At 57.3% G+C, this 17,380-nt stretch overlaps 1 protein-coding gene across 5 annotated transcripts in view; it reads right to left on the reverse strand.

Annotated features, from left to right (window-relative positions):
- The window catches only part of Kifc3 (kinesin family member C3), a 34,724-nt gene extending 19,881 nt beyond the window's left edge, over positions 1 to 14,843 (reverse strand). Inside the window, exons 1-5 of one of the 5 annotated variants that reach the window (XM_027939223.3) lie at positions 14,759 to 14,843; positions 10,557 to 10,767; positions 7,786 to 7,928; positions 3,890 to 4,028; positions 1,225 to 1,427 (exon numbers count right to left, since the gene is read on the reverse strand). In XM_027939223.3, the coding sequence (XP_027795024.2) occupies positions 1,225 to 1,427; positions 3,890 to 4,028; positions 7,786 to 7,928; positions 10,557 to 10,728 (657 nt within the window). In that variant the 5' untranslated portion in view covers positions 10,729 to 10,767; positions 14,759 to 14,843. Of the gene's footprint in view, positions 1 to 1,224; positions 1,428 to 3,889; positions 4,029 to 4,661; positions 4,910 to 5,040; positions 5,147 to 7,785; positions 7,929 to 10,233; positions 10,303 to 10,556; positions 10,768 to 14,758 lie in introns of those variants that run through there. The other 4 variants (XM_071604324.1, XM_071604325.1, XM_071604326.1 and 1 more) reach the window with 4 other exon arrangements.
- Between the last annotated feature and the right edge of the window lie 2,537 nt (positions 14,844 to 17,380).

A 17,380-nucleotide genomic window follows, 5' to 3' on the forward strand; every position in this document is an offset into this window, starting at 1 on the left:
GACATACTTACAACCACCAAACTGACCTCCTTAAAGGGGTGGATTTAATGGTCTATGAATTATGTCTCCACAAAGCTCTTAAAAATAAAAAATAAAAAACTTGTTTGAAAAGTGGTGTCTAGTCAACCTAAACAAGGGAGGGAGGTGCTGCTACTGAGTTCTTGCCTTGGGCCAGGTGTGTGACCTCCAGGGTGGGCCCTGACCCAACCACAGCCCCCAGGGCAGCACTTCCAGCCTCCCTCCACCTGCTGCCACAGTCCCTTTGCACTGGTTGTTTCTTGGGCCCAGAAGACACTTCCCTCGGCTCTGTGCCTGACCTCAGCTCCAGGACTGCCTTCTCAGGAGGCTGTTCCTGACCTCAGCAAGTCCTCAAAGCCTTGTGCATGCCCTTCCCGTCACTATTCTCACTTTACATGGAGGCAACAAATGTCCATCTGCCCCCAGGACAGAGCCTCCCCAGGGCAGGGGCTTGCCTGTCCCCCTGAGTATCCCCTCTGCCCAGCCTGGTAGGAAAGGCTCACAGAACCACGAGGAGAACAGGCGGGCACGAGTGGGCACAGGAATGCAGAGCAGGAGCCTCCTATCATTGGGACAGACGGGCCAAGACAGAAAAGCCATGAGGTGAGGGCACAGGGGCCACAGGGAGGCCACAGGGAGGCCTGCCCAACGCACAAGGGGCAGGTGGGCAGAAGAGAGAGCTCTCAAGAAGAGCCGCAAGAGACGGCCACCCGTCTAGGTGACCTGTTAGATCACAGGATAGAGGAAGAGTGTGGCCCCACACTCTGTCGAGAGAGAGCCCAGGCCGGGAGCCCAAGAGCCCGAAAGCCAGGCCAGGCCACTGACACCGCAGGTGGGGCTGGGGACCGCGGGTGAGCCGGCAGGGCTAAGACGGCCACGGAGACAGGTGCTGAGCCACAAGTCGGGAGCCGAGCCCCAGGAAAGGGGCCCACATGGAGGTGGGGAAGAAGAGAGGGATGAAGAGGGCCAGGGGTCAGTCGCTGGTCCTCCTGGACAGCTCCACGCCTGGTACAGCACTTCCTGAAGGGGACACCTGGCCCCACAGGCGACGGGGCAGGAGGAAGGTCGGGAGGGAGGCCCAGACCTCTGGTTCTTGCACCCTGCCCTCTAGCACGTGCCGAGGCTGCTCAGAAGACCCCGTCTCCCTCCAGCGCCCTCCACGCTCGCTCCACAGTGGACCTCTGCTGTCCCTGCCTCCCCGGGTACCTGGTTCTGCAGCTGGGCGGATGTGGCTTGCTGGTCACTGTCGTGGAGGGCCAGCCTCTCCCGTAGGACCACCAGCTCCTCCTGAAGCTGGCACTTCTCCTCCTGAAGCTGGGACATGGCCTCCACCATCCTATGCACCACAGGGGCTGCGCCCGGAGACCCCGACAGGCTGGAGCACCTCCCGCTGCCAAAGAGCCGCCCACCTACAAGCAAAGTAGCAGCTCATCAGCCGGGCAGCTGGGCCCGCCTGGCCCAGGAGAGGGCCCACTGTGCCAGGGACAAAGGATGGCAGGGGCAGGCCATCCACCATGGGACAGGGACGCCAGCAGGGGTGGCGGGGGCAAGGGAGGCGACAGCATTGAGCCAGCCGGGGGCCTGCAGGCTCCCAGCAGTCACTTCATTGGGAAGCTTCTGGAGATGCCCGGCCTGAACCAAGATGCCGCTCTGTCGGGGCAGGAGGCTGGGGGATGAGCCTCCCCGCCGCCAGCCTGCAGGCAACCGCTGCTGAGAAAGACCAAGGCAGCACTGTCCCCAGGAGAAATGACTTCCTAAACCTCAAGCTCCCTCGAAAGAGTAGAAGAGAAGCTGTCACCAAAGGAAGCAAGAGCAGTGTGTGCAAGGGGGTCAGCCAGGCCAGCTCCAAGGCCACCTACACGTGGGTACCACATGGGCAACAGAAAGGGACGAACACCCAGCTGGGCGGGGCCTCAGCCCGATGCCTCTTCCTCGCACAGCTTTCCACTGTCCTGTCACCAGGGACAAGACAGAGACAGACAGGCAGACGGGTGAAGGACAGACATGGGTCAAGGCCTTGACCTGCTAACAGGCCTGGCTGCCTGTCACAGCTCACTGGCAGGGCACCAGGAACCAGCCCCGGCTCGGCGGGCAGGGAGCGGGCACGGGGGGGGGGGGGGGAGACAGGGAGGCGCAGGGGATCTGCCTCCATGAGGCCCAAACAGGATCCTGCAAAGTGTCCTTCTGGGCTCTCCAGGGGTGAAGGAGCCCCCGGACACTATGGCAGAAGCCTCCTGTTGCCCCCACCCCGGCAGCCTCGACCGAGATACAGCAAGGGCCCTCACTGCCCAAGTGGACTGAGGGGGGCGGGGTGGCTCCCAGCTGGGCAGAACCCTCTCAGCACTGGCACCGAGGGCCAGATGGGCGAGAGCCTGGCTCCTGACTGGGGAGGGGAGCACTCATGAGCCACCCTCCCCTCCTTCCAGAGGGCTGGGGCTGGCCAGTGTCTGGTTGGACAGTGACCCTGGCTGTGTAGCCTGCATGTGACACAGCATGCAAGTCACACAGAGCTGGCCGAGCCTCTGTGATCTGTTCTAGAGAGAGTGAGGGTGGACAGATGCTTCCAGGCCCAAACACGGGGCTGCCACGGGAGGCATGTGACCGGCGTGGCCCTCCGCCCCCACAGCCTGCTGCGGTGTGGCAGGAACACGCTGGACTCAGGCCCCAGAGCCAAGGCTGTCGCTTAAGAGGTGTGTGGGGGGACTCTGCAGGGTCTTCCTATGGGAGAGGGGGACAACGGGCCTGGCCCAGAAGGCCACCTCAGGCAAGGAGCCTGGAGGCCTGGACAGGGGAGAAGGAAGGGAGAGTCTAAGACAGAGGCCCGAGGACGGGTAAGAGGGAGGACTGGCCAGATCAAAGGGGCCCCGGGCAGAGCAGGCCTGCTCCCGAGGCTGGACGCCGACTTGGAAGGTCAGTTTTTAAGGTGCTGTCATCACAAGCTTGGGGATGTGAGCCCATCCCTGGCCACCTGCCAAAAGCCACTCCTAACGCTCCACTGGACCTGGCCTTCCCGTCATCAGCACTGCTGCTGCCCGGTGAGGAAAGCCCACCTAACTGGGGAGACGCCGCTCCCCGGGCCCTGGAGGCCACCTCAGCCAGGCCCACGCCTGCCCGGATCACAGGAGGGCTGGGGCCCAGAGGTGAACCTGGCTCTAGCACAGCCTCGGAGCAGGGAGAGCTCCTGCCAGCACCTGGCAAGTCCAGACACACAGCCCTTGGTGACAAGAAGAAACAATGGAAGACCAGCTCCTCTCCCTCCCCACGCTCTCGGCCTTCCCCTGGGGCTCCTGCAAGATGCTCTTTCCCAGTGGTCACTGGGCTCTGGCTTCCTGCTGGAAACCCCAGCACCAGCCCTCAGACTACAAAGGGGGAGGGCCTGTGGAATGTTCCAGAACCAGCTTCAAGGTGCCATGGCGGGACTCCACCAACTCCTTTTCCTCCACTGGAGGCGGTGGACTCAGAGCCCTGTCCTAGCAGCCTGAGACCCCGTGGGCCCAGGATTCGAGAAGCCTCCCTGCGGGCAGTGGCGTCTGGGAGGCTGCACCCTGCGCCCTGCTTTTGACAGGCGCTGGGGAAAGACAAAACGAGGGGAAATTCAACCCCAGCCCCTGCTGGCCAGGCCTCTTGTCACTGGGTGGGGCCCTGGTAGCACGGGAAGGAGGGTGGTGAGGGAAAGGAGAGACCGCACGCTGTCCCTGGATTCAGGAGCAGCAGGCTGGGGTCTCAGAGTTCCCTGTCAGGGGGTCAGCGTCTGGCTGGGCTACCTCCAGCGGGGGAGGACCGGGTGTGGGGACAGCTGGGCCTCCAGGAGAGCCTCCCTGCATGCTAGCTTGGCCAGGGTGCTCCTGCTCCCAGGGCGGACCTCCTTTACCTGTTTTCTCTACATTCATGGTGCCACCAGCTTCCAGGGCCTCCGGGTCCCGCCTGGGGGCCGGCACCGGCCTCTTCAGGAGCTTGTCTTCTTTCGTCCCCTGACTCTGGCTCTCGCACCCCTTGTTCTGCAGGGCCCGCTGCCAAGACACAACCAGAATCCTCACGTGAAGGGGACCGCGCTGCGGAGGGGCCCTGAGTAGGGAGAGGCTGCGCTCCCGGAGCTGGTCAGGCCTGGGCCCCGGGGTGGGAGCTCTCACTGCACTGGGGCCGCGGGAGCACTGGGGTCTGAAGAGGGCATGCCCAGACCCCTCAGCAAGACAGTGGAAGTAGCTCTCCTGGCCCTGCGGCAGCCAGACTTTGCAAAGAAGGTTCTGGGCACCTGAAGTGCCCAGGTGAAGCGCGGGCCACACCTGAGGCTCCAGCCTGGCAGCCGGCTCACTTCTGGCCCAGGGTCATCTTTCACAGGCCAGTGTCCGTCCCTGCCATACGCACATCAAACCAAGGCCACTCACTCCATGATGTCAGCTGCTGCCAGCCCTAGGAATGGCCCCCACCTCCAGATGGCACCCCCCAGGGCTAGGAGGTTGCACATGGGCCACCAGAGCAGGGGAAGGGCCACCACCCCCAGGCCCACGTGGATATCATGGGACCCCCACTGCTGGCCAAGGACAGACTGAGGCAAAGGAAGCTGGGGCGGAGCCCACCAGTGGACAGGTGGCGGGAGGGCCAGAAAGAGGCGCTTCACCCAGAGACAGTCACCGGCTTCTCACCTAGAGAGACGCCGGGCAAGCAGCAGATCGGCGTGGGACGCGTGATCAGGGACAGGAATCAGGTAGAGAAGGAAGCCTGGAGAAGTGTCTAGGTGGTGGCTCTCTGGCCATTGCTGGTGATGGGGCAGAGGCCAGGCAGACACGAACACCGTGAAGTGCCGGGCTGGGGCTCAGAGGTGGAGCCTGGCACGTGGGAGGCACTGGGTCCGATTCTCAGCAGCACATATGAATAAATAGTCCACCAACAACTAATAAAAATATTTTTTTTAAAAAGAAATGAACACCATTTAAACTTTCGGGGAACAAAAAGATACGTCCCAACAGGAAGGGGAGGAGGGACAGGGGCGGCCTTCCACTTTCTGGCCCTTGAACTGCTCACCCTATAAACGCCTACTGAGTGGGGTTTGTTTTTCTAACATCAGCAGAGGCATCTGGGGAGAGAGATCCTGGGCAGGCAGGTCTCTGTGTGTCCTTGTGTCCTCTCTCTTTGAAGCAAAGAAAAAAACGTTTTTTAAAGCCGCGTGGATTGCGCGAGTCCAGGTGGGTGGCCCCGCACAGAGTGCGGGGTGCGGGGAGAGCGCGGCACTAGGGAGTTTTGCTCATTAAAAATCCAATGGAAGGAATCGCAAAGAAGGGAGAAGTGGCCTCGGCAGGCCCCTTGCTTTGCCACCCACCCCTCCGCCCCTCCCTGGCCCCGCGTTGGTGGGACTTAACTCCGTCCCCACCCTTCGACCAACTGCCACCCCAACACGAGCAGGCTCGCCGGCAGGGGCAGCGATGGCAGCAGCTGGAAGTGTCCATTTGCCGACCCCAGCAGAGGTTACGCTATTTCTGGCTTCCTGGCCTGCTGGCCTCGGCCCAGGAAGGGCAGACGGCGGGGTGGGGTGGGGGCTGGGCATCTGCAGCCCCACCGGAGGGCTCAGGTTGGAGCTGCTGGCGCAGAGGCTGCAGGTCACTTAGCTACAGGTTACTTCACTGTGCTTGGAACCCACTCACGTCCCATGTCCAAGACCCTGACGCACCTACAAACTGAACAGAGCTTGGGGCGGGGTAGGGGGGTGGGAAGGACCAGAGCATAGAATCTGGATACTGGCGGCAACTTCTGAGACCCGCAGATCTGCTGACCCCAGGACTGGGCTGAGGCCCCAGCCCAACACCCATAATCAAGGCTCAGAACAGAGCCACCACCCAACTTGAGGCTGTGTGTTCCTGACCGCAGCCTCCGGGTTTAACTACCAGTGGCCCAAGGCAGAGCAAAGAGTGGTTCTCTCCCTGGCTGGCCTTCCTTGCAGGCTTCACAGATAAAAGAAGGACCATGTGGTTCCATTTTCAGATAAACCACATGAGAAGGGCTGAGAAACACCACCGAACGCAAGACTGTCCCTGAAGGAACACCAATCCCAGGCCCTACCAGTGGGGACTGGGGCCATACACCCCACTCCTGGCCACAGGACTTCAGGTCCACTAGACGGGCATGTGAGTTTCCCACGCCCCTGACCTCCATTTGTGCACACACCATCAACGCTGTGTGCATCCGGGATTCTGGAAAGGGCGGAATCTGTGTTTCGACGTCAGAAGAACATGTGGGAACGCAGCCCTCCCCTGTACAACCTTCCTTAGGAAGGCCTCCACCAAGCCCCCGGATGACCCTGGTATTTTGTCCTCTGTCCCTGCATTTATGGCCCCTGCCCAGCTTGCAGCCATCACCCCCTGGGGCCTGGGGCCTCCACAAGGTGGCTGTGGGTCTATTTCCTCCCTGTATCCCCACACAGAGTACATGCCGGCACGTGGTATGCCCTTCGGTGATTAAAGATGGGCAGCACCCATGCCGCCCTGAAAATACTCAGTTATAGCTGCACGAATGTTCAAGGAGCTCCCCACAATTAGAAACAACAGCAGAGAATCTTTTTTTTTTTTGGTGGTACTGGGGATCGAACCCAGGGCCTCAAGCATGCTAGGCAAGCACTCTATCATAAGCTACATCCCCAGCCCAATAATAACTTATGATAAAACCTCAAGCAGAATATGATACAACTGTTTAAAAGAGCAATGTGGTTCTCTGTATACTAACATGTGTAAAGAGATCACTGAGACTACTGTTAAAGAAAAGAACTAGTCACAGAATAATACGTGAACCCAGCGCCGTGGTGCATGCTTGTAACCCCAGTAACCTGGGAGACTTGAGACAGGAGGATTGTTAAGTTTGAGGTCAGCCTTAGCAAAACCCTGCCTCGAATTTAAAAATTAAAATAAAAAAGAATAATAGGTCAAAATGCTAAAACTCATATAGCTAAGTGAAGATAAATGGATTCACACCAGTGATTTTTTCAAAGATAGAAGACCACAAAAGGTCTTTAGCTTCTAAGTATCCTATCTCTGCATAGTGTGAATTCTGTGTGCCGTGTGTTATAAAGTCAGCTGTGTTCAGTGGTTGAGGTCCTAGCCTGCTCTGTGACCAGCAGCAAGTTACTCATTCTCTTACTTCCCTGTCTTTATCTATAAAACAGTAACTGTCCTGATAGGACATATAATGCCTCTGTAGTAACAGTGTTCAATAAATAGAAGCTGTTAGTACTACTCTCTTTATGTATTATTTCTACAAGCAAACACACACACACACACACACGTAAAAATGCCTTTTAAAAGTCAGTGATAACGGCAAGAGAAAAGAACCCAAGTTTTGGTGAAACCCAGTCTAGCTTGGGATTCTCACTTAAAAGAAGGAAATACAGCATTGCCCCCCAGGGGCTCATGTGCCAGAGAGGAAATCAACAGCTGCCCCAAACGGGCCTATTCTCCCAAGACCTCTCCCTAAAAAGGCCCCATACTTTCTACTTCAACACCTCAGCCAGGGTGTGAAAGCATCTGTCACTTCCCCCACGCCCCCTCCCCGCCCCCAGCCCCGTGTGATCCCCCTTAGATAACTTAGAAAGCAAAGTGCCCCATCCATGCAGGCCCATGGCTGGGTGGGCTGCTGGGTGGGCTGCGAGGAGCTTGGCAGAGACATGAGGCAGTCCCCTGTTCTACCCAGAAATCTTTTGGGGAGACCATGTCTGGAGCTCAGAGGCCAAGGCTCAGCCGGCCCAATTCAACCCCCCACCTTGCTGAAGGCCCCAGGGCTTACCTGCACAGTCAGGTAGAGCCGGTGGGGACTCCCGGGGCCCGCCCAGTCCACGCTGAGGGCTCTGCACCGTGCTAGGGCCGGGCTAGCTGCTACTCGGGCACTGGAGTCCTCGTCGCTGCCAACCAGGGTATCTCTTCCACGCCCTGTCCCAGGACAGACAGACAGGTGAGAAGCTCAGACTGCTGGCCACGGACCACTGGCCAGGGCCTGGCTTGTGCATTCTCCCAGCTGGCCCAGGCGTGGCCAGAAGGGACTCACATGCCCTCACGTGCCTGCCCTGTGCAGAGGAAAGGCCTGGCACCAGCAGAGCTGAGCAACTTTCTTAACAAAAGCCACCAAGATTCTCTGCTGGAGGGCACCCAAGATGCCGGCAGGGCCCCCCTCTTCCCACAGTGGCTTATGGGACGCACTTCCTCACCGACACCTCTACAGGACAGCAGGAGAAGGAGGCCAGAGCTTGCCACCCCAGGGCCTCGGCTTTATTACCCAGGCTGCCTCTAGGTGGCAATTTCTCCCCTGCCTTCATTAATACCAAACTGACTGAGGTTAGGAGCCGGGTGGCCGGGTTCCTACAGTCTCCAGAAGCGTGTCCTGATGGGCCTTTGACACATTGCCTGGGGCTGCCTGGGGCTGCCATGGGGCGGGGCAGCGTGAAAAAGGGGCTTGCCTCACAGGGCAAACCGCAGAGCCACTGCTGGGGACAAATTATATCCTGAGTGCCAGCCACAGGGCTGTGTGCCTTTCAGGTCTTGCAGGCCTCCCGATCCTCTGTTTGCCTGACATCAAATGGGGATAACAAACCAACCTCAGCGCCTTGCTGAGGATCAAATGGGATGAGGCACAAGAAGAACCCCCAAGTGCCCAGCACCCAGAAAGTGCCCCCAGTCCAGCCCATTAGGACTGCAATTGCCAGCAGCTCCTCACAACCACCAGGGGAGGTGGGGAGCAGGAGGGTTAAGAACGTGCCCAGAGTCATGTGGAGCTAGTGTTCAAGTCCCACATGTTCAAGTCCCACGTCACCCCTTGCAGGGCACTAGGAGGTGGTGGGGACAGGGGCTCAGTCGGCTGAGATCCTGCCCAGGGGCTGCCGCTCTGCCTGCATTTCACACCTAGGCTTTTGTTTGACTTTTGTCTTAAATTTTTAAGTGGGTAAAAGTCTGTGTGGTCATAACGCTTGTCTCAAAACACCTATACACATGCGTGCACACACCATTAGAGTTATACAGAATGCCCACTGACTTCTCTTTTCTTTGGCCATACTGGGGATAGAGCCCAGAGGTAATTTCCCCCTGTGCTACATCCCCTTTTTGTTTTGAGACAGGGTCTCACTAGCCCAGGCTGGCCTTGAACTTGTGACCCTCCTGCCTTGGCCTCTTGCGTAGCTGTGGTTACAAGCATGTGCCACCATGCCCAGCAACTTATTTTCCTTTTTTTAATGTTTTTCTGTTTTGTTTTTTTAAGTTTTCCAAGGGAAAATGTTTTTGTTTTCTTTCTTTTTTTTAAACTAGAACAGCCATACTTATTCATATTACATTTATAATCCTGACGACAACCTCACAGGGTGGAGAACATCCCCTACCCTTTTCAGACAACCAGATCCACCTGACATACAAGCTCCAGCCTTTCCCGGAGGTCTCCAGGTTATTCCAACCTGGATTGGATGCTAGGGAGCAGCCAGTCCCAGGCACCCCAATTGCTGGGAGACCTTGGAAGGAATCACTCTGACTGTCACTGATGACATAAATGTGGTCTGAGGGCTGGGGTGGTAGCTCAGTGGTAGAGCACTTGCCTAGCGCATGTGAGGCACTGAGTTCAATCCTCAGCACCATATAAAAATAAATAAATAAATAAGTTAAAAATGTGGTCTGAGTGTGAGTGTGTGGGGGGGTGGGCAGGAGTCTGCCCTCTCTGGTCCTCAGTTTCCCTTTCTGTACACTGAGAAATTTGGACCTAATGGCTTAGAGGGTCAAAACTGGCAAACTAAGCCCCTGTCCCTGTCAATCAGGAGTGCTAGACGGCAAATCCCTCCCTGAAGGCACCTCACCTGTAGAGCCCCATCTCCCACACTCTCTGGGTGATCTGCCCACACATTAGCTCGGAGAAGGGTCATGAGCAGCTCCCCAGCCCTGACAATCCAGCCCCACCTGGAATCAGAGGAGCTACTCACTCCTGATGTTCCTGCACCAGGGGACATGACCCAGAAAAGACAAGCTGGCTCTGACAGCTCCCCAGGGGGCCCGGAGGGACCCAGAGCCCTGAACCTCTTCACCGTGCACCTGCTGTCAGGGTCCCCACACAAGCCAAAGTGGACCTTAAGTTGAGCGCACAGCACCCAAACCCCGCCAGCCGCGCTCCGGGGCGCCGGGGCTCAGTCCTCGCGCCGTCCGTCCGGGGCGAGCCCAGGCGGGATCAAGTGTCCGCGCCGGGCCGAGCAGTCGCTTCACCTACCTTGTTTACCAGCCTCTGGCAGAGACTCGGCGCGCCCACCGGCAGGCCACCAGCAGATCACAGGGCCCCGACCTGGCGGGCGAGCGAGAACCGGCTGAGCCCTGCCCTAGGACGGTCGAGGCAGCCCGCTCGCTCCAGCCGCCTCCTTCCAGGCAGGGGCGCAGGAAGGAGCCGGAGCGCGCTCCACGCCCGGCCGGGCCGGTTACCCTGTAATTACCTGACAGCTCCGACTGAGGTTAGGAGCCGGCGAGAACCTCAGTCTCATCTCTGGTATCTGGAGGAAGGAAGGGAAATAAAGAGGCATTTTAAAAATGCGGACTCACCAGTTCTCAACCTCCCCGGGCCGGTGTGTGGGAAAGGGCGGGCGGCGGGACTGGCTGGGGCTGGGGCGGGGCGAGCCATCCCCGGCTCGGGCTCCCGGGCCCGGCCCACTCTCCACAGGCCCCGCAGTGAGGGCGTGGCTCCCAGGTTCCACGTCCTGCGAGAGGGGACCATGGCCCGGGGCTCAGCAGCCTCCTCTGGGTGCCGGGCAGCCTGCGGAGAGAACACGGGAAGAGAGCTTGAAGAGGGCTAGGGGCACCCTGGAAAGTCTGGAGGGTCTGTGAAGGATGGGTCACCTGTTACCCAGCCCTGCAGCCTCAGTTGCAACATCTCCCAAGGACCCTGGGCTGGCAGGACGAAATGGGTTCTTTCTCCATTGGGGGGTGCTTGTTCCTGAATATGGAGTGCTCAGATGTGTCTGGGGCACTCTGAAGAGACCTCACGTCTGAGCCCCTCCTCCCCAGCCTGGCAGCAGGAAGGTATGGCGGGCCACTGCCCCACATGGAAGAAGCACTGGGAGCTGGCAACATCCTGGTAAGTCTTGCCCTTTTTCTGGGAGACCTCTCGTTTTCTAATCATCACCAGCCATGGGCTTAACCTCTAGCCTTCAGGCTCCTCTGCCTCAGCTAATGCTCTGAACATTAGCATTTCACTAAGGAGGGGCTCAGAAGAACCCGGACTGTGGCCAGCCAATTCTCTTACAATTCAGTCAGTCCTGCACCCCAGCACCCTTCCTCTGAGCCAAGGGCATGGCAGAACCCTGCCAGGTGTTGAGACACCAAGATTCACTCATTCTCCATTTAATAGTTATTTATTGAATGTGTGAAGGGTCATAGGCAGCTTCCCATGGACTTCCTCCTAGAAGTTCTGTTTGATTAGGGGAGATGTGACCTCAAAGCTTTCAGGCAGAAGGGAGATAAACACTTCATAAACCCTCACGGTGTGAAAGGATACATGGAGGCCAAAGGTAGTGGGGAACAGAGGTGGGGTGGGGAGCTCTGGCCAACAGAGAGAGCCCTGCAGGTCCCTCGTGAACTGAACAAACAAACAGAAGAGACGGCAAACATTCACTTTCCCCATCCCCCAGAACTAGGGAATGGAGCCAGGGGCACTCCACCACTGAGCTATATCCCCAGCCCTTTTTTCTTGAGACAAGGTCTCAATACATTACAGAGGCTGGCCTTGAACTTGCAATCATCCTGCCTCAACCTCCCAAGTCCCTGGGATTACAGGTGTGGGCCACCACATCCAGTGCGTTCACTGCTTTACTGAGCACCTACTGTGTGCAGAGCAGCCTTGAGGACATTTAAGATGACTGAGCTACAGTTCTAGATTCAGTGAAGCCACTTACAGAAAGTCAGCTTGGAGTGCATTCGAGGCGAGCACTCTACCAACTGAGCTATATCCCCAGCCCCTGGTTTTGGTTTTAATACTGAGTTAGGGACACCCAAGGGACTTCCCATGGAGCTACCTGTGCTGTGGGCCACTTTCCCCATCCTTTGCAGGGCTCAGGGTACATCCACCTTTGTGGCCCACAGCACATGGCCTGAGCTGCACCTACCCCAGGAGCTCACCATGGCTCCCTGGATGAGCATCCTGAAACAAACACCCACAAACACTCCCACTGAAGCTTGGAAGAGAGGTCAGGTCAGGACACCAAGACCCAGAGCAAAAGGCCATCGCTGCCAAAGGTAAGGGTACAACCCCAAAGGTTGAGCAAGAAACGTGGTAACTAGGCGAGGCCAGGGCTCCGTCCAGGGGTGGGAAGGGAAGCTGGTGAAGGAAAATCAGAGAGTGCCAGGAGCATGGGGCACTCCACAGTCCTCATAAGGGACTAGAGAGTGAGGGAGAAGGAAAGGACAGTCAGGTGGCCATGTCAATGTGGAAGAAAGATGGGCAGAAAGCCCCGGGGGTCCTTTTAGAGAATCACACAGAGGAGGGCAGAGGAAGACTCAGGAAGTGGGGTGGGAGCCAGAGGAAGCAGCTACTTCCTTCTCCTGGGGGAAGTTTGGGAGGGAGAGGATGAACTGAGAGGCTGTGGAATTTAGAACAGGGGAGTTGGCCTGTTGGGTAGACAGAGGTGCAGGAAAGAATGGAGTTTAAGAAGTGGTGGGGTAGAGGGGGAGTGCAGGGGTGGGAGGCCAGAAGTTTTGGTCTCTGATGTTTTGGAGCTAAAACCTGGAAGAACAGCATCATGGTCTCCTCCTTCCTTGACGGAGGAAGCAGCTTGAAGTAGGCTGTTCCTGGGTGCTTCTCACTGGAAGGGGACAGGAATGTGGTTGAAGGACAGGGCAGAGCCTGATCCAAATTGTGGCCCAGCACCACTGAGTAAATGAAGTGGCAGTGTGGAGGGGAGAGCCAAAGGTGCAGACTCTTGGCCCTTCTCCAGGCTGTGTGAGGCAGAGCTGGGCAAAACCCAGCCCCATCACGAGGGGCAAGGAAGGAGAGGCAGGTGCACCTGTGTGCCAAGGTGAGATGGTGCCAGGCACTGAGGGCTGACTCCACAGTGAAGGGAGGAAGATCAGCAGGGGTGGGGGAGACCGTTTTCTATGCTATCAGGAAGGGAAGTAGAGCGGCCGCCAGGAAGATGTCAGGAAGAAAGAGGAAGGGTGTGTGCTGATCCCCAAAAGGAAAAAGCAGCTGAATTTAGCAGCTGGAGGGATGTGAAGGTCAAAAATTTCAAGGAATCCCAAGGAAGCTCAGGTTGCAGGCCAAGAAAGAGGTTCTGCACTGTCTCGCCTCATTGCATGGGCCTCTGATACCCAACCTGAGTCCTGGGACCTCTGTGGACCTAGGAGTCATGGGGTAGGGAGGTGGACTGGTTCAGAACCTGGCTCTGCCACTTTGTAGACATGTGACCTTGGGAACTTTGCCTCTGTGCCTTATTATCACCATCCATAAAATGGGAACAACTCCACCTTAGAAGGTTGGTCTAAAGATTAGACAATGCATATATAGTATTCAGAACAATGCTGGCATACACTCAGAGATCCAAATTTTTGTTATTCAGTGACTTTGCTCCCAGTGGAGGGGGAATGTAGAGGGCCTGGTTGGGAGAGAAGGCATCTGCCCCTCATTTTGGGCCAGGACACAGAGCTGCAGCCCTCCCCACTGCCCTAGACCAGGGACAAAGTTGGAGGGAAAGACTTCACAGCACTCCACCCCCAGACTGCTACTGGGAAAGGCTTGTCCCTCTGGGAGAGTTGGGGGCAGGAGGGTTGGACAGGAGCTGGGACTTCCCCTGCTCCACATCAAACATCCTGGGTTTTCCAGGGCAATCCAGATTTCAAAGCCTCTGCTCCCTGGTGCCATTACCGGCAGCAGAACTCACCACCCCGTGTCCCTTAAGTCCAATCACTGCGAATCCAGAGCCCCATTCTGAGGCTGCATTCCTAGCAAATGACTCTGCCTGGCCAAGGAGATGGCTACTTTGTCAAGGGCAGAGGGAATAGCCTAGTACTCACCTAGCCTAGGGCTGAGAAAAAGCCAGGGAACGGGAAAGGCAGGGGGTGGCCACAACCCCCAACCTTGAGACAGATGTCTTGTGGGGTCGGGGTGACAAATGGTACTTCAGAATTTACATACAGCTTCCGTTTTAAAAATCTCCCGGGACGGGACCAGGCCCCTTCCCTGTGCCAGCCAGCCCAGTTCCGAGTTGTGGCTCTAACCGGGCATGGGGGCTGCAGGGGGCAGCTTCTGGGCCCCCCCTCCCTGCCGGGATTCCGGGGCTGCAGCTGTCAACGGCCGATTCCTAGTGTTGGAAGGACACTGCCCAGGCCCTGCTTCCCCACCTCAGGGCTGGCGCACCCCACCCTCCGCCTGACAGGGGGAAAGCCAACTACCCAGAGGACGTGGTGGGAGGGACCTCAAGGACAGCTTTCCAGGGTGTCCTGGGGGTGCGGGGGACCCCTGCAGGGGAAGGGGCGGTGCTAATTGACCAGCGGCTCTCAGGTAGGTAAGCGCTCTTTCTCGCAGTTACAATCTGAACAGGGTCCCCAGGCTGCTCCGATCCCAGGGGACAGGCCGCCCCCACTCCCCCGGAGAAACCTGGGAACCCCATGGACAGCCAGGTCCCGGGGCCCGGCCCTCCCAGCGCCCCACCAGGTCCCGGCGGAGGGGTCCCGCGGGCAGAATCAGCCGGCTGCTACGCCCCGGTCGGGGCTGGGTGGGGCCCGACTGCTCAGCCGCTGAAGCCCCGACTCACCCGCCTGGCGGAGGCAGGATCCCGGTGTCGCCGCAGCGCCCGGGGCTCGGCCCGGCCCGGCACGGCCAGCCGGCGGGAGGCAGCTCCACGCCACCGCCTCCTCGGCTCGGCCCGCCCCGTGCCCGCCCCTCCCGCACACTTTCCACAGGAAATGATTAACTCGAGCAGCGGCGCGTTCCCATGGCAACCTGCTCTGCCTGGTGGGGGGGTGCCAGTGGTGCGCGCGCATTCATTCGAAGGCTGGTGCTCACACGCACACCCGCACACCCGCACGCGCTGGTGCACGCGTGTGCACTCACCGTCTGGTGCATACATACCGGCACGTGTGTTGGTGCCTTCCTGAACACGCCCGTGCCCGCGACTACCAACACATGCCTGTCCACGTGCCCTCACACTCAGTGCACGGGAACATTTGGGCTTCCTCGTGCACACCCACCCCAGGCGGTACGTTTGTAACAATGCTACCCTCACACTAGTACACACAGCTCCAAAATCAAGAGTACAAAACTTTGTCCCACTGCAGCTGGTACGTGCACACACTTTGTTTCTCATATCCTCACTCTAGGATGGTTTCTTCCCATCCTAGCACACACACATATGCACTTGCTCCGGAAACTGCACATGTACAGGCGCACTCACACTGCTGTGCAAATACAAGCTCTCACCAGCTCCAGCGCCCAGCTTAGGCAGGCTTCCTTCCCAGCCCCGGTGCTTCCTTGCCCCATCCCAGCAAAGGAACATCATCCAGGAACAGGGAAACTGCTGGGGTTTGTCCCGGTCAAACATGCCTTTAAGATCCAGCGAAAACACCTGGGAGCCTCGGGAAAGGCCTAGGGGAGAGCAGGGAGCCTGCCAGCCAAGAGGGACAGCTGACCGGAGGAGCCTTTCTGTTCTTTGTCTCTGAAACAGAGGCTGCATTTTATTCCAGCGTCAGCAGCAGTATGCCCCTCCAGGGTGCGGAAGGAGGAGAAAGAAGGCGCTCAGAAGTCAGCCCAGTGCAGGCTGATGCTACCGCAGATAACCAGAGAGGGTGGGTAGGGGGATGGCCCAAGAGGGGCAGGCCCGGGCTGGAGGTGGCCCCGTAGCTCTGTCAGGTCTGCCTCCTGCTGCTGCCCAGGCACTGGGCTGGCAGTCAAGAATCTGGACTGAGACAGAGCCAACGGCCTGGGCCTCAGGGCGTCCTGGAGGCCAGGCCAGGACAGTTGCAATTCTCCAGCTGGAACGGGGCTAGTGCATGCTTTATTTTCCAAGATTCTTGAGAGAAGTCCTGATAGAGGGCAAATGTCACGCTCCTGGAATGGTTCCTTGGAGAGTTAGACTTCCCGCTGAGAACTGGGAGCGCCTTCCTGGTGGGAGGAAGGGCCTTGTTTTCACAGTTGCGCTCTCTGAATTCCCTGCCTGCCCTCCAGACAGCAGCGGTCAGTGGGACTGCAAGGTTGGGTGGAGGAGAAACTTCTCGAGCTTTCTGACCAACTAACTCCCTTTAGTTGGTTGGGGTGTTGGGGGGCGTCTGTCTTTAAAGTTTCAGAATAAAACCAGAGGTCTTGTCTTACTTGAGGGTCAGTACACTGATATTAACAACAACAAAAAAAAAGATTTTAAATTAATAACATTTATTGTTCTTTTTTTCTCTGATTACAAAATAGATATTCATTGAGACCGTAATCCCACCCGTTGGACTTAAATGCTGCCAACACTTCACTACAGACATATTTTTTTTTCCTGTGCACATAATAGATACCATTTATTCAAAGCCAAACACCGTGCCTGGCGCTGAGCTCTTTATAAACAAGATCCTATTCAACCCTGATCACCCTATGAGGTGGAGACCATCATATCCCCATTTTTTTCAAGAGAGGAAACTGAGCCTGAGAAAGTTCATTCATAGTGTGTGTCAGAGCTGAACCATGAGCTCAAGAGCCCTCGTGGACATAAGGAGGAGCTTATTAAGATCAAAGAACCAGGGCTGGGGCTACAGCTCAGGGGTGGAGTGCTTACCTGCCATGTGTGAGGCACTGAGTGGGATCCTCAGCACCACATTAAAATAAGTAAATAAAAAGGTATTGTGTCCATCAAAGCATCAGAAGGAAAAAAAGAAAATGGAGCCATTACGAGGATGCACTTCTGAAATTTTAGCAAAACTCTGGCTTAAAATGTAAAAACTAATTATTCAATGATTGTTAGAATTAAAGAATGCACCGAACTTGGACAGGTTGGAGCTCAGTGGCTTTGGCCTTGACCCTTCCTGTCCACCTTCTGTTAGAGGCATTGCTGTCTCAGGGAGGGGCAGACAAAATGCAGAGACCAGAACACTGCATACTCTCGTCTACCCTGTTCTCCAGACGCGAGTCAGCAGGGCCATCTTTATGCTCAAAGGGCCTGAAACCCTCCACATCTCACATCTCCATCAGAGAAGCAGCCAAGGGCCAGAGAGTTCTTTTCCCCAGAGGGAAGCAAGAAGAGGAATGAAAAACCAGACTGTGTTTGATCTGCCCCTCATGGCAAGCCAGAGTCCAGCACAGATAAGATGAACATGACTTTCCAGTTTTAACAATTTCACTTAAGATCCAATCACCCCCAGGCTTTGGCAAGTGCCTTCCTCCCTGCCCAGAAGGCCTGTCA

The sequence above is a fragment of the Marmota flaviventris genome, chromosome 18 (assembly GCF_047511675.1).
Source record: "Marmota flaviventris isolate mMarFla1 chromosome 18, mMarFla1.hap1, whole genome shotgun sequence".
Taxonomy (NCBI): Eukaryota; Metazoa; Chordata; class Mammalia; order Rodentia; family Sciuridae; genus Marmota; species Marmota flaviventris.